The sequence below is a fragment of the Spea bombifrons genome, chromosome 5 (assembly GCF_027358695.1).
Source record: "Spea bombifrons isolate aSpeBom1 chromosome 5, aSpeBom1.2.pri, whole genome shotgun sequence".
NCBI lineage: Eukaryota > Metazoa > Chordata > Amphibia > Anura > Pelobatidae > Spea > Spea bombifrons.
In genome coordinates, this window is record NC_071091.1 from 3,858,032 (window position 1) to 3,879,731 (window position 21,700).

Below are 21,700 nucleotides of genomic sequence, written 5' to 3' on the forward strand. Positions count from 1 at the left end.
GGGTAGGGCTGTAATAACTGATCCCGGGTGGGCTACACGCACAGAGCCACATGGACATGGTGCCTGGCGGGGGGTTTCTAGGGTTTAGTCACTAAAGCGGGAATTTTCAGGTTGCAGTTTGAATTTCCGGACTTCGTTGTACGTTATGAAGGGCCGCTCCTTCAGAGTTTCTCTTGCAGAAGGGGCTGCGCTGGCCCTGCATAATGTATAGTCCAATCAGTAAAATTACTTCCAAGAAATCTCTCATTGTATAGGAAAGACCCTCCATAATGCATTATGAAGTTACGTTACCTTTTTCATAGAGCGCTAGCAGATTCGGATACTTCATTAGTCAAAAGTCCCAATGTTAAGACATTCCTGTACAGAAGGAGTAAGCAACCCTGATCCCGCGAGCTTACAATCTATCAGGCGGCTGATATATGAACCATGAACATGCCGGGGCATGCCGGCACCGCGCGGTGGTATTACTATGCATATATTCATATCAGAGTATTTCCTATTCTTATTTGCTTTATTTAAGTGATACTTTGGGAAAAGCCATTGTGTGAAGCCGTTCACTATTTTTGTATTCTATGCATATTCTGGTAAAACGCAGTGTTAAAGGGACTATTATTATTATTATTATTATAAATGTAATCTCTAATGTGCGTGGAACTCTTTTATACGCTGGGTATCTAGTCTTGCGGACTGTAGCAGGACTCCGGGGTTATTTAGAATCTCCTGCCTCCTCTGTTCTTTATGACAATCTAATCTTAAAATGATTTTAACGGGGTTAGATTCGAGTGTTTGAACAGGTGGGGGTCCGGGATTTAAAATAAACCCCCATTCGCTCCAAGCTGAACCGTTCCATTTTGTATTTTTTTTTTTTTTTTTTTTTTTTTTTTTTTTTTTTTTTTTTTTTTTTTATAGAACCGACTTCCCAGTTTTTGTTTTATTTTTCACAGGATTTCTGATTTCTTAAAGTATCTGTTTGTGAATTGTACCGATTATCAAATAAAACCTGTTGGTGTGAACGCTGCAGTCAGACCGGTTTTATCTCAGTTGCTGTTTTGTCTGTATTTTGACATTCTTTATATAGTATTCTTACCATGAATCGAGAAACACGGTGATGATGTCATGGGTGAGTGCAGTCACCCAAATGGGTTTATATACTGGCCCTCATGGACACCTTGATTTATTTAAAGATACATTTAACAGAGTCACCAGAATTCAAGCAGGGGTATCAGCCATAACATACTGGGAGCAAAAGCACCAGTGCCGAGTCTTATATATGATCCCAGCGGCGAGAATAGGAAGGAGTCAGATCCAGGCTGCGTGACCCACAGAATCTGCCCCTTCACCCTGAGACTGGGGCAAAACCCCTGAGCGTCCCCAGGTACGGAGATTTAAGTGTTCTATACGCGCTCTATACGTGTTCGTGTTCTATACGTGTCTGTGGTTAATGTCGCTCTACACTCATCTAGTGCCGGGTGCAGTAACGCAGCTGAAGCCTCGTGGGCTCTCTTGACAAAAGTCTCCAATTCTTTCCCGGAAATGGCCGAGATGGACAGGTGTGCGTTTTGTGAGACCCGTCCGCAAGGGCCAGGCATGAGTGTGAAGTTCAACGAATAACGTAACCCCTTAGGTGCTGCTAATACACACTGTATGTGGTATGTTCTAACTCCGTCTATTTTTTATTAAAGGGGCATTATGATTATTATTTTTATTATTATGTTTTAGTGATTTGTGCAGCGCAGAAAATACTTCAAAAACATTTTAAAATTAAAGCATTCTCTATTGGCGCTCAGAAAAGTCAAATATTATTGGTTGATACATATAGCACCATCATATTCCACAGCGTTGTACAATGGGTAGACAGGGCATATAATATGTAGGGCATCGTGTAACAATTTGGGTACGAGTCCTAAAATTAGGGAACTCTCAAAACAGAAACAAAAGTGACCCTCGCGTTTTTTGCGCAGGAATAAAGTGCTTCTTGAAATGTTGCATTTCATAAAAATATGACGTTTCATTTTTCAAGTGTTTTTAAATGCTACAATATTAATAATATTAACGGAATAATAAATAATATAGTCCTATTATTATTTTAACTATTATTGCTATTATGAATATTATTATTCATGTTATTACTATTGTTGGTCTCTGCCTACACTGCTGAACTACATCTCCCAGCATGCCTCTGGTTCGCGGAGCATGTCGGGAGTCGTAATGCAGCCTCTGCTGGAAAGTTACGCATTCACCGCGCCAAGGCATTAGAAGCAGGGAGCCTTGTTGCTATGGGAACGGCGCTCCCCTAGCAACCGGGGCGAAACAGGTACCCCGGCCTGGCTGAGACGTTTGCGGCTCCCTGTGGAGTTTGAGCAGGAGCCGGCGGCATGCGGTCACCCTGACCGGGCACGGGAAGGATGGATAACAGTCTGGTGGAAGCCGTGGCCTCCTCTTTGGTGCGGGAGTTCCTGAACAGGAAGGTGGGCGCCGCTCGGGGGGCTCCCGCTGTTTGCGGGCCTGGGAGATGCGGGTAGAGGGCGAGCTCTTGGGGTCAGGCAGCTGGCTGTTTTATTAGCGCATTCCGGTTGTGAGGAGATGGACGGAGTCGGTGGGACTGCGACACGTGCCCTAAACTATGGAAACGTTAGATTATATATATATGTATATAAATATATACGGTACATATGTGTCTGTGTATAAATAAATATATACTGTATGTGTGTCTGCGTGTATATACGGTAGAAATGGGTGCGTGTATATGTAAATGTATATATGTGTGCGTGTATATGTAAATATATACGGTATATATGTGTGTGTGTATATAAATATATACTGTATGTGTTTATATAAAACATTTGTGTATGTATGTATATATATATATATATATATATATATATATATATGTGTGTATATACGGTATTTATATATGTATATATGTGTGTGTGTATGTATGTATATATATATATATATACAGGGTATATGAGAAATAGTCCCAGGTCTTGTAATGTAATCATAAACTTTACTGTAAAAGTGGACCTTTTTTTTCCTGTTTACAAAATCCACATAAATGGATCGTTCCAAGTCCCCCTTGTCCTGCCGATCACGCGTGTGCCTAAAAACATCACGTGTTGGCAAATATGCAGATTACGGGAACCAGCGCTGCCGGCTAGAACCGTCTTACGGCGTTTATGCTTTATTTACTGATAAATGGATATTTATTGGCGTGACCCGCCGCGTGATTCTTCTCCGCCATTTTTGTTTCCATCAGGGGTTAAGAAAGAGCGTCGCGGTGCTGGAGGAAGAGCTGCCCCGGACTCCGCAGAGCATCAGTAACCGGAACGCGCTGCGGGCTGCGCTACACTTGGACTCTCTGTACCAAGAGAACAAGGTAACCATAGAAACGGGCAAATGCTTTAACAACCGTACTTACTAAGGTCACCTAAAATTATTTTAACCCCTCAAGAAGAAAGATTAATGAAATCAATAAACTAATACAACATAGAATCCGCTGGCAGATCGGCCCCATCCGGCCCCCGTCTAGTCGCCCGTTTCTCCTGCCATCAAGACTCAAACGTTAATCAGTGGTTGGTCTCGTCTTAGATTCAGGAGCCGTATGCCTATCCCATGCATGTTTAATCCCCTCACTGTATTACCCTCTACCACTTCTGCTGGGAGGCTGTTCCACTTATCTACTACCCTATCAGTGAACTAAAAGACAAAAGCTGCCTGGATCGGGCCTGATTATTGAAATAAAGGCACCTGTAGGGGTTATGCATCTAAAAATAACAAAAGTACCAAAAGTCACTTCACAGGAAGTATAATCTTTGATGAAGCGGCCGGTCATTTAAAGATTTATATATATTCGTTGTTTTAGGCAATTTTTCTACTTAAAGAAGCCGCTTCACTGTTTAATATATTATTTTTAGAATGGTTAACGAGGCCCTCCTACACGCATACGCAGAAAGCGCTCCCGTAGATTTAATGGGGGGGGGCACTTTCCCAGGGTGCAAAAATTGTTGTCCAATTAAAGAATGCATGTTCCGGTTCTCACAAAGTGCTTAGTGGGCTGCGCAGGGGCAGAAGGGTAACGCCTGTCACATCTCAGAGCGAATATGTCTGTGTTTCTGCAGCTGACAGAAAAACCCTTAAAGACGCTGCTGGAGATTCTAACGAAACATTTCCTGGAAGATTCCGGAAGAACCAAACCACAGCGAAGGGCCACGGAGCAAAACGCGGAGCCGCCGCAGATGTTTATCAGGAGCCATCGGCCCAAAGACCCCGCTAGCACGGCGCTAGACGTCTACGATGTGTCCGACGACGACTTCGGGGGGAGCTCAGCCGTGTCCGACTCCAGCAAGACCGAGAATCGCAGGTATTCTTCGCTTCCAGTAACTGGTTGGGGCGAAAAAAACCAAAAACATTCCAAACCGAGCCTCATTTTTGGCTCGGACAGAATTCACCTGCGCGGGACTTCCGGCAGATTTCGGCCCGTGTGAGGAGCGGGTGGACGGGGAGGAGCGTCTGGAGAAGTGTTTTGTATGAGCGTGAAAGGTGGAGATTAGAGCAGAGGTCAGTCTCCTGCAGAAAGCGATGCGCCAGCCCTGGGTCATGTATTGTTAATGCAGGGGAGAAGGGAAATCTCATTGAAATATCCATGTTTCAGGACCACCATCTATTGACGGTGAATTTTTTGGAAATGAATTTATCCGTCTTTCTGTGTAATGCGGGGCTGGACAAATCCCGGGCGCCAGGTAGCCACGGCGTCTAAATTCTGAGATCTGGCATCATGCTGTCTTATTTTACCTCTTATGGCTGCTAAAGAAAATGTAAACTGGATCCCAAATTTTTATGTCTTGCTCCTAACTTCTATCCTTCCTGCCCCCCGGGAGACTGCTGTGCACATCTGTTGGCTTTATGTAACGTTCAAAAGTTTGGGGTCACTTTTCTGGCTGTAAAATAATTACAAAAGGGTTTCTAACCATGAATTCGCCTTTTAAACTTAAACTTGGATCAGCGAACACAATGGATAAAGGGCCATTAGAGCGCAGGAGTGATGGGAGTGATAAAGGGCCATTGGAACCCAGGAGTGATGGGAGTGATAAAGGGCCATTAGAGCGCAGGAGTGATGGGAGTGATAAAGGGCCATTGGAACCCAGGAGTGATGGGAGTGATAAAGGGCCATTGGAACCCAGGAGTGATGGGAGTGATAAAGGGCCATTGGAACACAGGAGTGATGGGAGTGATAAAGGGCCATTGGAACACAGGAGTGATGGGAGTGATAAAGGGCCGTTGGAACCCAGGAGTGATGGGAGTGATAAAGGGCCATTGGAACACAGGAGTGATGGGAGTGATAAAGGGCCATTGGAACACAGGAGTGATGGGAGTGATAAAGGGCCTCTGTACGCCTATGAAGAGATTCCATTACAAATCAGCTGTTTCCAGCTACAGTAGTCATTTACAACATTAACCCCGTCTGCGCAGGAGTTCTGATCCATTTCATTTTATTTTAATAGAAAAAAATGGTTTTCTTTCGCAAACAAGGAAATCTCTAAGTGACCCCAAACTTTTGAGCGGTACTGTATACACAGGGACGTGTGTAATATGATTATAGTGCGGATTGTTTTGGGGTTATTTACTGTAAAACATGCCTGTCCAGGAGATAAATGCTGGTGTTAATAATCTCTTTGGACTTTTGGCTTTTTGATCAGTGAAGTGGTGGAACCGTGAGCCGGCCCACAGAGTAGCACCGGAGTTTTCTTTTCCGAGTTGGGTATAAAGTAACGGATGATCACCGTTTGTCTTCCTGCAGGGGTGAGAAGAGCGTAACCGTTTATAAACCTGATCAGTCCAAGGCGTCGCGTCCAAAGAGTACGAAATCCGAGACGGACCCAAAAAGCCGCTACTCGCCTTCTGAAGGAGAAATAAATCATGTTGAGGAAACCAAGCCGGAGGTTCCCAGGAGCCCGGGGTCCATTCTGGATGTGAAGAATTCCACGCCGGAGACACAGAGGCCAAAATCAAGCAGGGTGGTCCGAGGGATGATGTCTGGACCCGTCGCCAGCTCACAAGAGGTAGTTGTTAGGTCTAAGTTTATTTTCCTGACGCTTGCGTTTGGTGATATTTTATATCCAATAATATGTTGCCTTTTAGGACGTGTTGAAGAAAAGAGGGCAAAGAAGATCTGTGCCGATGACCGCCTCAATTGGTTCCAAAACCGACGTCCAAATTAACGAGCTTCTCGGAAGGAGAACAGAACCCAGTCTTGCTTCCGCAAACTCGGCTCTGCAGCTCGGGAAAGAGTTCTCTGCGAAGCTGCTCTCGACAGCAACGGCCGCCGACAGCCTGAAGAACGCGTCTATCGGTAAGCCGGAAAGACAGAGAAACGGGACGACCTTAACAGAGCGCCAAGCGTGCGCGAACGAAAGGGAGAGCTTCAAATTCCCGTCTGGAGGCGAGAAACGTTCTCGACCAAAGAAGAATGAAAATAACCCGACATCAGACAGGTCAGTTTCTCATGGTATGCATTTAAAAAAAAACAAAAAAAAAACTGTCAAACTGAAATATTCTAAAAACAAACAAAAAAGGGACTTCTAATTGTATAAAATAATCTTTATTTCATCATCTTAAGAAAATATAAATATGGCCAAAAGTATGTGGACACCTGACCAAGGAGAAAACGCCCCCAAATTTTGAACAGTAGTGTGTGTATATATTTCTTACAGCCATAGGACAATAACTAAAGGCTAGCAAAGAATCATGGGAGTTCTCCTTTAACCGCGGGGAACTTGTTAAGGATGTCCACCAGGTGGCAGCACTTACTCACAGATTGCTGCCGCTCCGATGACGTTTCCACGAATTCCCCAAATCAGCTGGTTTTACACGTCGGCTCCAGTAATAAAAGCCACAAATCACAAGATTAGGGGGGTTTTGGAAGATTTTACCATTCTGGGTCCATTCTGTGCTAACAAGCTTGGCACAGATCCACATTTGTAAAGCTACTGAACAGATGTGTTACTCTATAAAGAGCGAGCAGAGTAATCGGGATATTACAGACCGCAGCGCTGGCCTGACTTACAGGTTTAAACGGGATCTTATAAAATTCATAGTTATGCACGCTAAATATAATGGGGTAAATTTTAAGCAATATATATATTTATTAGAAATATAATGTAAAACTAGAGTGTGAGAGGTTTAGATTTAATGTAAATTAGTTATACTTTACTAAGGGTGGTAGATAAGTGGAATGGCCTCTTAGCAGAGGGGATTTAAACATGCAAGGTGTAGCAATATGGCTCCTGAATCCAAGACGGGACGGAGGAATGATTCTATGTCTGTATGTAATACAAACCTGCCTTTTGTGTTTACCATGTGAACATCCTGTTTACAAGATGTGCGTGATTATTCCTCCCCGTTATGTTACTTCTCGCATATTGTTGTGGCTCAGTAAGATTGATTAGGATGAAAGGACAGGAAATTGATTGGTTAATGCTGTCTCTGCCACCTTTTTGCCACAAATCTTGGTTACGTGCAATAGGAAGGGTTGATAAATGGATTAAGTTATGCTCAAAATCTGCGGAGACGTCAGTTCCCCTTCAAACAGAAGTTATAAAAAAAAATAAAAAATCGTCTGCTTACGAAGAGGATGCCAGGTGCATGCTGGGATATATTCATATCTGCCAACTCTCCAGGTTTGACCTGGAGTCTCTGGGCGAAGCTCTGCTTCTCCAGGTCTCTGGGTCAGTCTCCTCTTTCTCCGGGGCACAGTGTTTGGCCACACCCACTTCCCACCCACTTAAGCTTATCTGGGACTAGCCCTGCGCCTGTATGCAGCTAGCCACACCCCTTCTGTAAGCCACTTCCCTTGAAGAGGGACCCTCCGGAGAGTTCCCAGCAATGGAGCAGACGTACGTTGCGGCCCTTCCTGGGCTTCATCAGTAAGGGGAACGTCGCGGCTTCTCTTTGCACCACGGAAGGGAGGTCACGTGTAAGTGGAAGCGCCAAACTCGGGGTTACTCTTTATAGTCTCGATTTCAGGTGTTCTCACCCAAGACAGAGTAGAAGTTATCAAAATGCCATTTATTGAGGGCACTGAGGCTTAAAAACTTCTTGTTATAGAACTTTATTTGAGGCTAAGTATGTTCAGAACCCGTGGGTCCCCCTTATAATGAGCAGTCACTATGGCAACCGTCAAAGTGGTCTGAGAGATTGCACCAAATTGGTTCTTATGTAAGACGTCCTTCCTGGGGGGGGCTAGTTTTGTGTGCACCTTCCCTTAAATTATTTCTTCTTTGTTATCTCTGGGGGGTCGCATGCAATTAAGGGAAGGGTCTATAAGAGGGGTCCTTAAATAACCCAAATCATGGACTGAGAATAATAAAGAATTGGGACATTTACTGCTTCCCTGCCTTCTTCCTCCCCATGCGCCGGCTCCACATCCTCGTGGCTGGCAGCCTCAATAAAGCCAAGCACGTGCTTCTACGCGGAGCCGACGCCAACATGTTGGCCGACGGGAAGCGGTGCAAGAATAGAGCGGCCGGCCCCTCGGAGAATAAGCCCGTCGCCCCTGCAGCACGCTCTGCCTCGGGCCTGGGAATTACTGCTCTCACCGGCAGCCGCCCGGGGCTTTGCCACGGCAGTCCTGGCTTCAAACGCACACCGTAAACAATGGGCACAGTCCCACCGGGGGCCAAGGACTGAAGGCCTTTCATGTCACCGGGGCCCCCAGCAGCCCACCGTTCTCTCTATGAACTTCATAGAAAAGTGGATTGTAAGCTCACGGGGCAGGGTCCTCAGCTCCTGTTCTGTATATGACAAACGCCCCATGTTATATATTCTCTGGCCCCTATTTAAAGGTATCTATTAAAGGCATTTATTGTCTCTTCTTAAGTGGTAGAGGGTAATACAGTGAGGGGGATTAAACATGCGCAGGATAGACATTTGGCTCCTGAATCTAAGACGAGACCAACGACTGATTAAGGTTTGAGTCTTTTCTGAACTCGTGATCTGCCGTCAGATTGTAACTTTCTATGTATTCAGTTGTTTTGATCGCATGTCACTTATCGCATGTCACTTATCGCATGTCACTTATCACATGTGTTTGTTGCCTGTGAGTGGGGTTTAAAGGGACGTTATGGATACAGGACAGTTTGTTCTGTCTTTTGCTTCCTCTCATTAGATTTGGGCAGGAAGACAGCGCCGGACGTGTAAGGAAGGGGCAATAACACGGGGGGATTGTCGGCGTCGCAGGAACAATTGACATTGAAGCTCGTAATTACTTTTTTTTTACTGTCAGATCAGGATGTAAATGTTCCATATTCACAAACTCCGTGCCAGAAATAACCTGGGAACCCACGCAGACTCCGCGTTCACGCGCCTCCTATGTACACGGGCCTCTAATACGCCAATCACCAGACTTTACTCTACTAAAGGGGGTGACTGTACTTTAACACGGACCCTTATGACAAATACACGATGTGGGGGCAGAATATAGATTATGTTTCCGTTATAAGACCCTTCTGTTATCTCTGCTCCACACTACATCAAATGGACCGTTCTTTACATCCATCACGCATAAGAATAAAGAAAAAAATGGCATCTGTCAGAATCGGGGGGACCTCTCCTCTGTTCCTCCAATCAGGGGAGAGAGTGTTCCTCCAATCAGGGGAGAGAGGGTCTCTACCCGTTTGCTGAAGTGCTCCTGGAGGAGCGAATACCGAGGAGAAGCGGATGAAGACAGAAGAACGAGAAGAGACAAGAAGAAGCGGAGCTGCGGAGAAGGAGACACGGAAGCGAGTGGCGGGTGAACGTCCACATAAGCATGTATGGGCCCCGGTGATGTCACCATGACATCATAAGGAGTTTCATCTGGTTATGAGAGATTCCTGATGTCTATAAGGACCCCAAACGGATCCCTGCTCAAAAAAAAAAAAAATGCAGCGGCCAGGAAAATAAGTAACCATATTGCTGAGAAGTAGCTTTCTTTCTAAGGCGGGAGAGTGTCTGGTAGGAAGAGAATGTCGCGTTATGCCGCCTGAACCTTGAATGAATAGAAGCGTCCGTTCGGGGACCTGTTTCGGGTTCGTTGCAGTTAACCGCTTAATGCATGGGATCACAATGCATTGTTTTTAATGGGTTAATGGACGCCAGACACATCAGGAAGGGTTAATAACCGCCATTATTGTGTCTGCGGATGGTAGATCGTGACCTGCTGCTCCTCGATGGCCTCTTCCTCCGCTTATTGTCTGCGCCAAGAAGTCTTCGCTCCAAACAAATGCATTAAAACCATCTCTGCGTTTCCATGACAACCTTCTAACGATTCTGCTCCATTACAGCAAAATGCCGCCGTGTCTCACGCTCGCAACGTTTAATCCTAAAATGAAAATATTTATATAAATGGGTTTGCGTTTCTGACGTCAGGCACGGTGGCCAAGTTCCTGAGAGACACGTCCGTGCGTGCGCTGCGTCATCGGCCACGCCGTCCACCGAGCCGAACGGTAACATCTAAAGCGGCATAGCTGTTATACAGAGAAAAGAAAGGCCATATGCTGTAAGTCTGAGGCCTGGCCCGATGTAACTTGAGATCAGCTCCAAGAAGGAAAGATGATGTAAAACGTGGACTAAATCGACTTTATGATTATAACATTAGAGCGTTTCTCTTTAGTCTTTCAGCGTTTATTGGTTCGTTTGCGAGGCTTAGAAGGCTGTGCTTATTGTGAGACGTCAGCGATCTCGGTATGTCCGGCATGGGGGGAGAGAAGAGAGAGAGGGGGGACGGGAGAGACGTTTTACTTTACTGAGAGGGTGGTAGATAAGTAGAACATCCTCCCAGCAGAAGTGGTAGAGGGTAATACAGTGAGGGTATTAAACATGCACGGGGTAGACATACGGCTCCTGAATCTAAGACGAGACCAACGACTGATTAAGATTTGAGTCTTCGATGCAGGAGAAACGGGCGAATAGACGGGGGGCCGGATGGGGCCGACCCGCCGGCAGGTTCTATGTACTTGTGTTCACATGCTAGCTGAAGCTCTCCTTATGTATAGAAAGGATTCTGCAATGGTTTTCTATAAGGATCGCTTCTGGTGTTTTATATCGGCGGTTTTGTCGCCATAGCAACCAAGCAAACATAACGACCCTTTCCGTAGCACGCGGAGCCGGGGCTCCGGATCACGTCTTCAGAAGCGGCTCCTTTAAAACCTTCGAGGTTACGGAGAGACTGCATATCTGTCGCTGAGTGAGGGAAAGGAAGACGTGGAAGCGAAAGATATGGGTTTGGGCGCGGCGCCCGCGATGTGAGATTTCCACATAGCATGAGATGTACGTTCCGAATGGAAAGCGCGCATCAATCACGCAGCGCTACAGGGGTGGGAACGCTAAATATCGCCCGGAGAACGTTACAAAGAGCCCTCGACAAACAATAGGCGGCCTTGAGAGCCGACGCGTCTCCCGAGCATTACATTGCAGCTACGGTTTTTTATTTTTTTTTGGTGGCCTTTCCGCCCGTAGAGCGTTTGTGGTGGGATTTTAATGCGATCGAAATGCTTTATGAAATAACTTATTTTTTATTTCTACAGGCGGACGCCGATATCCGTTTCACACGAAGATGATAACCGCGGAGAAGATCTGAAGCTAGGTAATAAAAAATGAAATTATTCCATCTACTTCAGTGAATTTAGCACTTTTTTTTACGTTGCTCCTAAAAGTTTGTGCCATTTAGATTTCTTTTTTGATCTGGGAACATTTCTGTTCTTTAATTCAAAATCAGTGGGCCTCCCGAACAAAAAGAGTGGAGATTAAAGTACTTTGCGAGTAGTTTTTTGAAATGCATTCTTTTAAGCCTGCCGAAAGATAAGGCAAGTTACTTCTCTTAGGGAGAAGCTGCAGCGCCAGAGCTGCAACAGAACAGTAAACTTTGATGCCCCGTGAGATTTTTCTTATTCTGTTGGAAATGTAAAAAATGCTGCCCTGCAGTATGGGGGATGTAGAGACTCATGGAAGGGAACCATTTAGTCAGATATGCATCCTCCATACTGCAGGGCAGCATTGTATCTGGGCTGGTCAGCAATATGTAAAAATTATACACGTCCTGGAGAACATGGCCGACGCGGCCACCCTGCTGGCTACTCATGTGCCCTGCGGGCTAAAAGCTGTATTTAGTCCCAAACAATAATAATAATAATAATTAAAAAAAAATCATCATAATGGGGATCTGAAATCCATCATAAAACCTTAAGAAATATATCGGGGGTGGGGGGGCTAATATAAAAGATTAAGCAGCTGCTCAGGACCCCCGTTGTAATACCTGCTCATGGACATTGCGTGTTGGGAACGTGACTGGTGCATTGTGGGATTACATGTGGTATGTATGATTTATATCTGTGTGCCCAAACCCTACGGGTAAAATGTAATGCATTAAAATGTTTAAGAAGAGCGTATTATTATAAAATTATAAGATTTAAGGGGTATTTTTTGTGCTCTTCATACGTTTTTTGTTTAATAACGGGGTGAAATCTCTCCTTTCAGATGATGTCGAAGATGATTTGGTTACTGCGGAAATTGCCAAGATTTCAGTATTCCCAAGGAGTAAAATCCAAGTGGAGGGGAAAGCGATTAGCTGGACCCTGGCAGCGGTAAGACGTATTCTCGGCTCGCTTGGAGTGACCGCGTACGATGAGGAGCTATTACATAGTTAATGAAATACAAATAGAAAAGAAGAATAAAGTAAAAAAACAAAATGCATTTAACTCAGTGATGTCATTGTGACATCACTAGCATACATAAGATTTATATTGCGCTGATAATAATAATAAAAAATAACAACCCCTCATTCACTTCCCCCAAACCCCTTAAAGCAGTATTAAAATATTAACCAATAGGGTACTATTTAGGGGATAGATGTATCCTAGACCATAAAAGATATACCGTATTTGCTCGATTATAAGAAAACCCAAAATTTGAAGATTAATTTAGGAAAAAAAGAAAAATTTAAGACTACCCTATATGAAAAAAGTTTTACTAGGAAATATTAATTCATGTAAACTATTTTTTCATATTTAATAAAAACTACGATTGAGAAAAATGTTTTTTTGTTTTTATTTCCCAGCCTGCCCCCTGCCCCAGGCTTGACACTCTGCCCCATGATATGTCTTATACCCCCCCTATATGCCATTTGCCCCCCCAGAAATGCCCCCCCATATGCCACTCTCCCTCCAGAAATGCCTTTTAACCCCCCATATGCCACTGTGCGCTTCTATGACTGAGTACCGGAAGGTCATGTGACGCACTCTCCATTTGAAATGAAAGCCGTATTTTTCCTGTGAGAAAGGATGTCTAATTGTGTGAGCTCATCAAACACGGAAAAAGGGGAATCTCGATTAAACCAAAACGTGGTAAAAATGGCAAAAAAAACCAAAAGCGGTACCAAAAAGCCTTGGCGGGGGAAGGGTTAAAGATCTATTCTAGCCTGGTGCTGACATAGCGAGGTCTTTCATCGTATTTTATATTCTGTGGATTCGTCGGCTCATTGAATGTTTTGCAGGAGTTGAAAAACCTCCTGTTTGGTTCCGGCCTCCGATGTTTCAGCGAAGAATGGAAAATCCAAAGCTTTACGTTCAGCAACAAAAATCAGCTGAAGTACGGCTTCGTGCAAAAAAAGGTGGGTTTGGCGACTTCAAGCGGCCGCGCATGTTAAAGGGTCGGGCCGGCCCCCACAATCAGGTTTTAATGGATATTTGAGTCCGTTCTGCTTCGGTTTCACGGTAATTATTCGTTTTATTTTGCATTATTACACGATATAACTGTCCGGGTCGTTGTTTTGTTTCTTAGGGTGGCCCTTGTGGAGTCTTGGCTGCCGTGCAGGGTTGTTTTTTGAAAAACCTCCTCTTCGGGAAGGAAGGTGACTCAAGGTACAAATAAAGTTTTACTCAAAAGTGTAACTATGACCCCAAAATGAATATGTACAATAATAATAAATAAATAATAATAATAAAACATAATAATAGTATTAATATTAAAAAATAAATTGCAGCTACCGGCAAAGAGCTCTCCACCAGGGATTCCTCCCTCCGGGTATGTGGGAGGGACACACTTAGGAGATGGGGGTATCTTTTGGTAAAATGGGGGTATCTTTTGGTAAAATGGGGGTATCCATGCCCCATACTCCACTTTATTATTCAGGGCCTGGATTAAGAGCCGCTGGCTGGTTCGTCGTTGGTAATAATAGGACCTTTGGCAAGCCTTCCCGGGAATCTGCGACATCAGGTGGTCTGCGGACCACTAAGGAGAAGCCTCTGGTGGGGAGCTCTGTTGACAGTTGCCCCCCCCATCATAGCCTTTAGCATTTCCCTGGTGGGCAGCTGCCCTCTACCCCTAATGTAAGTCTTAACGTTCAGCTTCTGCCCCTTTTTGCCCCGCGTTAAAGATGGCCGTGGCTTCTGTGGTTGTTAGTGGAAGCGCAGGAGAACGTGGCTGATCGGAGGAGCGCATGCAGCTTTAATAGAAGGTTATGCATAATATCTAACGGGGGGTCTGATGTGACCTCTGCACTGTGCTGCGAGTGGGCAGCATCCCTCTGGGTTGGATTATGAGGGGTTTCTTTGGACTGTGACTGTTGGGTGCAGCTACTGATGGGGACGGGGTGATTGGGCTTTCTAAGTATTTGTTGTTCCCTTTGGGTAGAACTCTGCAGCCGTCAGACACGCAGCGGACCTTCTGCCTGTGCAAAGCAGTAGCCGACATCTTATGGCGAGCGGGAGACCGAAGAGACGCGCACGTGGCATTGTAAGTCAACATCTAGATGTTTGCAGGCCTCTTCAGGGGCTGAAAACGTAAATTTACCTTATAATGCCTTTTTTCTTTGGGTTTGTAGCGGCTTCATTCAGGGCCATCTCCCTGTGTAGACCGCATTGACCGTCCAAACCATAGGCGTCCGCGTTATTTGCTCCACGGTGCTTTTCCTAATCCGGTGTTCCTTTGTATCGCTGATGGGGTTTTGGGGGGATTTTCCAGATTATTAACGCACTTTATTATTTTAGGTCGTCTGGGAGGCAACAGTTTAGTCCGGCTGGAAGATACAAGGCAGACGGAGTATTGGAAAGTGTAAGGTGCTTTGCGTCATCTTCATACGTTCACCGTTATTATCGTTTTACAGATGATTCCCCTTTACATTAGTCTTCTGTGTCCAAGTACCTATAGGAACATTTATGGGATTATAGCTGGAGAGGAGATACGAAGTGCATAAAACAAAATAGAGCAAGCCTTCCTCCCGGTGCCTAACCCTACGGGGGGTAGATCCTCACCCACAGGAGAAGGGTACTGGGGGTAGAGCATGCTGTTGGATTGTGGAGGTTTGCACTCGGCTAGTATGGTCACCATAGTATCTGCCTCTTTGTCTATACATCATGACATCAGGCTATGACATCATTGCAGAGCTGTTTAGAGAGGACAGCCCAATATTTGCAAATATAATGTCTAAAAACATCTCAAAACCTGCAGTGAATTGGCAAAAACCTGAAAAACACAATAAACCTTTTAAGAGATTTTCTACATAAAAAGAGAAAACACCCTTTTGGATAAATCTTCTTGTTTATTGAGACAAAATGAATGCAGTTTTAAGAAGAAGTAAGAAATCTGGAGCATCTGAAACGCTGGTTCCTGTGACTGCTGCCCCACGTTAAAGATGTTGTCCCCGAATGACGCCACTTTGTAACAAAGTCCATTGGCAGCATCTGCAAGAACACATTATGCCCAAAGGTCCCCTAGGGCCCATGACGCTTCATGTCCAATGAACAGCCTGGGTATTTCTTATCTATGGAATCATACATATATGTGTATGTATGTATATATGTATGTGTATATATATATATATATATAATTATTATTATATTTTGTATTTATGAGTTATCCTGTTGCTAGAACTGCACTTTTCTCCGTTCACGTGCCCACCTCTCACTCTTCACAGATCATTGTATACAGGATACAAAAATATGAAGATCTCTTGGACTTCCTGCAACAAAATGTTAGCCAGGTAAATGTTCTTTATTTCCAGTTAATTCTTTATTATTATTGCCAACATCTTCATTCATGCTTTTCATGATTAATTAGAAATATCTGGTGCCCTGGGATTTACCTTCATGGATCAGAGCTGTTCCTGTATGTGTATATATATATATAATGCATGGTTTTATTTTTATTGGGGTCTTTTCATTTCAATTCTTGCTTATTTTAGGGCTAATAAGAGGATGCGCTTTACATGCCTCTTAACATTTTAGTATTTTATGTTGTTTTAATAAGATCTGAGTTAAACATTATATGTGATCATAGCACTGGAATTAGGTTTTAGTTTCTTTATCGGTTTTTCGGCATGAATGTTTCTGATTGTATCCGATTCAGCGATATTTCATGTACTTTATGCTTTACGACGGGCCGACCCCAGTGAGTTCCTCCTGCAAGAAGAGCTGAGGCGGCCCTGTATAATGTATAATGAATGTGAGGAGATTCCTTGAAAATCTGCTAACCGAGTTCCAGATATCCTTATTGTGAAAAGTCTGCATTCTTGTCACGTACCGGGATTTATGCGGCAATATTCTTCATTTATCAAAACATTTTCCCTGTTTTTTGGGTTTTTTTTATCACGTGACTTGATTCAAATTTATATTAATTATTATTTATTTATTTCCATTTTCCAGAATTGGCCATTTTTATCTCTTTGTGTCAATATTTCATCTCATTTCCAATGTAACCTAATAAACCCGACATCGAAACATTACAAACCCAAACCGGCAAACTGCTTACGAACTTCAACAAGCGAAAGTGCAGAATTTCTAATCAAATTGGCTTTTTTTGGTTGGATTTCTAACAAATCTCTTTTTGCAGTTTGAGTTTGGGCCGTTCGGCTGTATCCTGCTTACCGTCTCTGTCGTCCTTTCAAGATCTATCGAGCTGTGAGTATAAATATTTTCATTTCATTTACACCTTTATAATGCACCTTCTGTCCGGCATGGTGAAAGTACCCAGAATAGTGAATAAGAGCAAGATAGAGAGGGGAGGAGGAAATGAGAGAGAGTGAGGGAAAAGAGGAGAGCATGAGAGAGAGCAGAGAAAATGAGAGAGAGAGAGAGAGAGAGAGAGAGAAGAGAAACATAATTAATATACAATTGTTACATAACAAAATGATTTTGGTTAGTATATGTGATACTTTTACATTTTTAAGCTCTGTTATCCTATCCTAGTATACTCAACAAACATACTAAGCCCTTAATTGTACTGCCTTGTGGCAATAGAATGGCTCAGTCTTAATCACCCAGATGGACTCTGACTAATGAAAGTCTATGGAGGGACGGACTTCATTAGCATCGCCATAAAGCATCAGCTCAGTGTGGTGTTTGAGCCAGGAAAGTCACCCAAAAATATCACATGACTGACAGCAACGGCGGCTCCAGGTCTGCAGATAAAGGGAGTTTTTTGAATAATACGTTACATTTCTATATAGCATATTTTTTTTTTATTATTATTTTTCATTAAGACTCCTCCTTTTAGAATTGTAACCCTTTCATTGCAATGAATTACACATCATGATGGAGCATTTTTGCAGCACAATTTAATGCACTTGCATATGATAGCTGCGTGGTCCCTTTAAATTTCCTTGTTGTCCCCTTTGCAAATGCATGAGGGGTCTGCAGAATCCCCCATATTCATTTACCCATCCCCCACTAGTTATTTCTCCCTGCATGTGATATACTCTAATCAGCTCCGGCGCTGGCTTGGTGAACAGGGCAGAAGGGGGTTTGTTCGGACCCCGTGCACACTCACAGAAAACGCTCTCATTGATTTGAATGAGAGCGCTTTCCTGCTGCCGATTGCCTGCTCCAAGCAGCCAATCAGTGTCAAGAATCATTGGAGCACTGAGTAAGAGGGTAGATACAGCCCGCCATGTAACCTGATGGTATCGCTGCGCGCTAGAGGGGTATTTTCACCCCTGTCAAGGATATTTTCTCGGATCCACACGTTCGGCCCCGGGTGCCGCTGGTACGGCCATTGAGCGATCTGTTTACATAGCTGGCATACTTCTGGCAGAGCATGAAAAGTCAGGGCAGGACATTTGGATTTTGCCGGGATTTATCATTTTTCCACTAGTCTGGGAGGTCTTCGCTGTTTATTAAAATTCCAGCCAGCTTCTAATCGTAAGAATGAATCATCCAAAAACGACAAAGCCAGCGAGCGATTGTGATGAAACAAGCGCTCTGATTAACTGTTACAACACGGCGGCGGCGGCAGCGGCGGGGAGCTTCCCGGTATCTTTGAAATAAAATTCAGGACTTCAAATATGTAAAATTTAAATTAAATACATTTTAATTTTTATTTTTTAATTCTTATTTTATGTCTAATAATTCTTTATTTTATTTTTAATAATTCCTTATTATGTCTAATAAAATAAGAATTATTAAAAAATAAAGAATTATGTCTGATAATTCTTTATTTTAGTTTTATTCTTGTTGTTATTCATGGCTTTTTGTTAGATGCAAAGAGACCTGGGGGAGGAAAAGTGTGCTTATTACCATAGCAACCAGTGGAATGTTTCTGCTGATTGGACCGTTCCACTGCATTCTATGTCAGTAGTGAGACAGTCGGACCGTACTGGATCCGCTAAACTCAACCCCACCTTCTGCAGATCACAGATCTGTTACGTGGAGCCTCTCCGTCCCAGAGCGTGGACACTGAAAGCCTAACGGCTGAGAGTGATGGTATTTGGCGTTCAATAAAGCAAGGAATGCAGTTTAAACAAAGAACCTGACGGCAGATCGGCCCCATTTGGCCCCCGTCTAGTCGTCCGTTTCTCCTGCTGTAAAGACTCAAACCTTAATCAGTCGTTGGTCTCGTCTTAGATTCAGGAGCCGTATGTCTATCCCATGCATGTTTAATACCCCCACTGTATTACACACTACCACTTCTGCTGGGAGGCTGTTCCATTTATCTACCACCCTCTCAGTAAAGCAAAACATACGCCAGTCCTGCTCCCATTATGATACAATTACCGCTATTTGCCCCTCTGCAGTGTCAACATTTAGCAGTTCGTCCCACCTTTGCAGCCAGTGGACATCAGGGGCTGTTTTGGGGGGATCCTCTGGTCTCCCATGACCAGTCCAATGAGCTATAACATAGATCAAGGGGAGTCCACCCTGCGGCCCTCCAGCTGCTGCAGGACTACATCTCCCATAATGCTCTTTCAGCTAAGGGGCTGGCTGAGGAGGATGGGAGATGTAGTCCTGCAGCAGCTGGAGGGCCGCAGGTTGGACACCCCTGACATAGATTGAACCACAACTCAATGAAAGGTCACTCAAAGCCGTGTGCCAGGGTATGACATCATAGCCTAATCTTCCACTTCACTACCTGTAGCCCTGCCCCGCCTACCTATAGCCACGCCCCCAAATTAAGGTATCCTGGTTCGGAGTGTTGGAAGCTTTTAATGAAACGCAAACCTTTGCCCTTAGCCTACCCCAGCAATCTGTTGACTTGTCACCCCGGCAACCAGTTTAGTCATCAGGAGCATTCTGTGCGTTGCTATGGTGATAAGACCACTTTTCAAACTTTGCTCCTGAATCATTTTATCCAAACGACAACTTCGCCCATAAAGCAATAAACTTTAAATTAGAGACGCATCGATGTCTTATAATCAGATTCTGATAGAGGGCCGACAGCGGCTGGTTTCATGGATAACACGGCCGGGACGTGGCGGCTGCCCATCTCGCGTTGGGAAATGATTTAAGCAATCGTTTACTCTTTATCCGTGTTCTATATTCTGTTCCAACAAGAAAAACATGCTTATCCTCCCCAGAAAATGAATGATCTTCACATTACCTTTTGGCACAAAACTCAGCTCAAAAGTACTCGCTGTTTATTTGACTTTGTGTAATAACAAGATATTAGTGCTTTAGGGCAAGTTCAGAGGACGCCGTAATCTGAAATATGCCAAGGATTGGCAACCGCGAGATTGGGAAAACTGAATGAATCTTAACTTGCGATGGAATTATATTTATCTACCAAATAGATAGAGGAATGCGACGCTCGGCATTAACCATTTAAAGGGAAGAAATGCTTTGTTTAAAGCCACGACACACACAGCGTGCCAAAAGATGTATCCAATTTTATATATATATTTACCCACACGCAGATATACACACTAGTTTGGGGTAAACAAGGACATTTATCATAAAATAATTGCAAAAGGGTTTCTAACGATCAATTAGCCTTTTAAACTTAAACTTGGATCAGCGAACACAACGTGCCATTGGAACACAGGAGTGATGGGAGTGATAAAGGGCCGTTGGAACACAGGAGTGATGGGAGTGATAAAGGGCCATCAGAACACGGGCCCTAGCAGCAGCTGCCTGACACTGAGTGCTGTTTACCTAAAATTATTCCTAAATCTTTCTCGTTTAATCGTTCCCCCAGCAAAACCCCATTTAATGTATATTTTGCACATTTATTTCCTTCCCCCAAATGCATAACTTTGCACTTCTCAACATTAAATCTAATCTCTCTCTTGTATTGTTAAATTGCTGATTAAGTGTGATGTACCCCCCTCCGCTTAGCTCCAGCATGCGTAGGAAGAGTTGAACTTTATTGCTGCCGATTGGCTGCTTCAAACAGCTGGTCAGAGGCTGGAATCATCCAACCATGTAGAAGCATGGCAGCTGCAGCATCGGGGCTGCAGCTGCTAGTTCAGGTGCCTGTTTATTTTATAGTTTTTTTTCCCATTTTTTATATATATATATACTACATTAAACTGTCCCTTTAACAAACGTAAGATGTTTCAAATTTGTCGCCCGCCTCCTGAGTTTCTATGGCTGTTTTTATGGCCGAGCTCCTCGTGTATTTGGCTGTAAATTCTTTGCTCGCTGGACCGTTCCATTCCACGCCGTCACCCGGGAGATCCCAAGACGCTGAGCAGAACAATCGCCCCAGTGTTGCTCTGGCCAGCGAGCAGTTAACGGCGTAAACTAGTGACCCCTTGATTGTGGCTTCCGTTATTAATGATGATCTGATATGCAGATGCATGCGCGGAGCTCGCGATTCCGCATTCCCACATTGTTTATGGCCAAACATGCAATTAGTACATCCTCCTTTTGTCGCAGGCATCCAATCTGTCAAACAGATTCTAATCGCTTTGGCGTGTTTACCTTTAAACGCTTAACGGCGGGCATAGGATTTTACCCCTAGACCCCCGAGCTCGGGACAGACTCCCCCCCCCCGCGGACGTCTTGTGATTGAGGCGTTCCTTTACAGAAGTTCCCTTTGAAGTCAGAATAAAATGATTCTAAAAATACCCTCTTTCATTTTCTCATGTTCTCCGTTGCCCTTATTTACCCTTGTTTTCAGCCCATCAGGGGCTTTTCCATGGGCCATACCAATGGACCTGTGGGGGGGTACAGATGTCCGCGTGTAAAGGGTAAAGAAGTGAAAATCTGTTAAAGCCAACAATAGCGACATATTATACCCGGATAAATGCCAATATTAGGTAAATGCCTAATAAAACCTTATAGTATGCAAAGTGGCCTTGTCACCGTAGCAACCGGTGGAATGGCCCATCTCATAATTCCATACGTTACTACGATAATAAGCGCCGGCTTCCTTTTGTCTCTTTTACACGTAAAGCCTCAAGATTTAATTGTCAGGACTGGAGACAGGGATGCAGGGAAGGAGATCTTGTGTCTTT

At 44.1% G+C, this 21,700-nt stretch overlaps 1 protein-coding gene across 1 annotated transcript in view; it reads left to right on the forward strand.

The window, feature by feature from the left end:
- The first annotated feature begins 2,347 nt into the window (after positions 1-2,347).
- MINDY4 (MINDY lysine 48 deubiquitinase 4) overlaps positions 2,348-21,700 on the forward strand; it is a 33,216-nt gene continuing 13,863 nt past the window's right edge. The window contains exons 1-13 of the mRNA XM_053467945.1: positions 2,348-2,468; positions 3,257-3,376; positions 4,119-4,360; positions 5,798-6,059; positions 6,139-6,491; positions 11,562-11,620; positions 12,511-12,617; positions 13,526-13,642; positions 13,813-13,892; positions 14,665-14,766; positions 15,021-15,084; positions 15,947-16,012; positions 16,861-16,928. Of these exons, the coding sequence (XP_053323920.1) occupies positions 2,406-2,468; positions 3,257-3,376; positions 4,119-4,360; positions 5,798-6,059; positions 6,139-6,491; positions 11,562-11,620; positions 12,511-12,617; positions 13,526-13,642; positions 13,813-13,892; positions 14,665-14,766; positions 15,021-15,084; positions 15,947-16,012; positions 16,861-16,928 (1,703 nt within the window). The 5' untranslated portion in view covers positions 2,348-2,405. The remainder of the gene's footprint in view (positions 2,469-3,256; positions 3,377-4,118; positions 4,361-5,797; positions 6,060-6,138; positions 6,492-11,561; positions 11,621-12,510; positions 12,618-13,525; positions 13,643-13,812; positions 13,893-14,664; positions 14,767-15,020; positions 15,085-15,946; positions 16,013-16,860; positions 16,929-21,700) is intronic.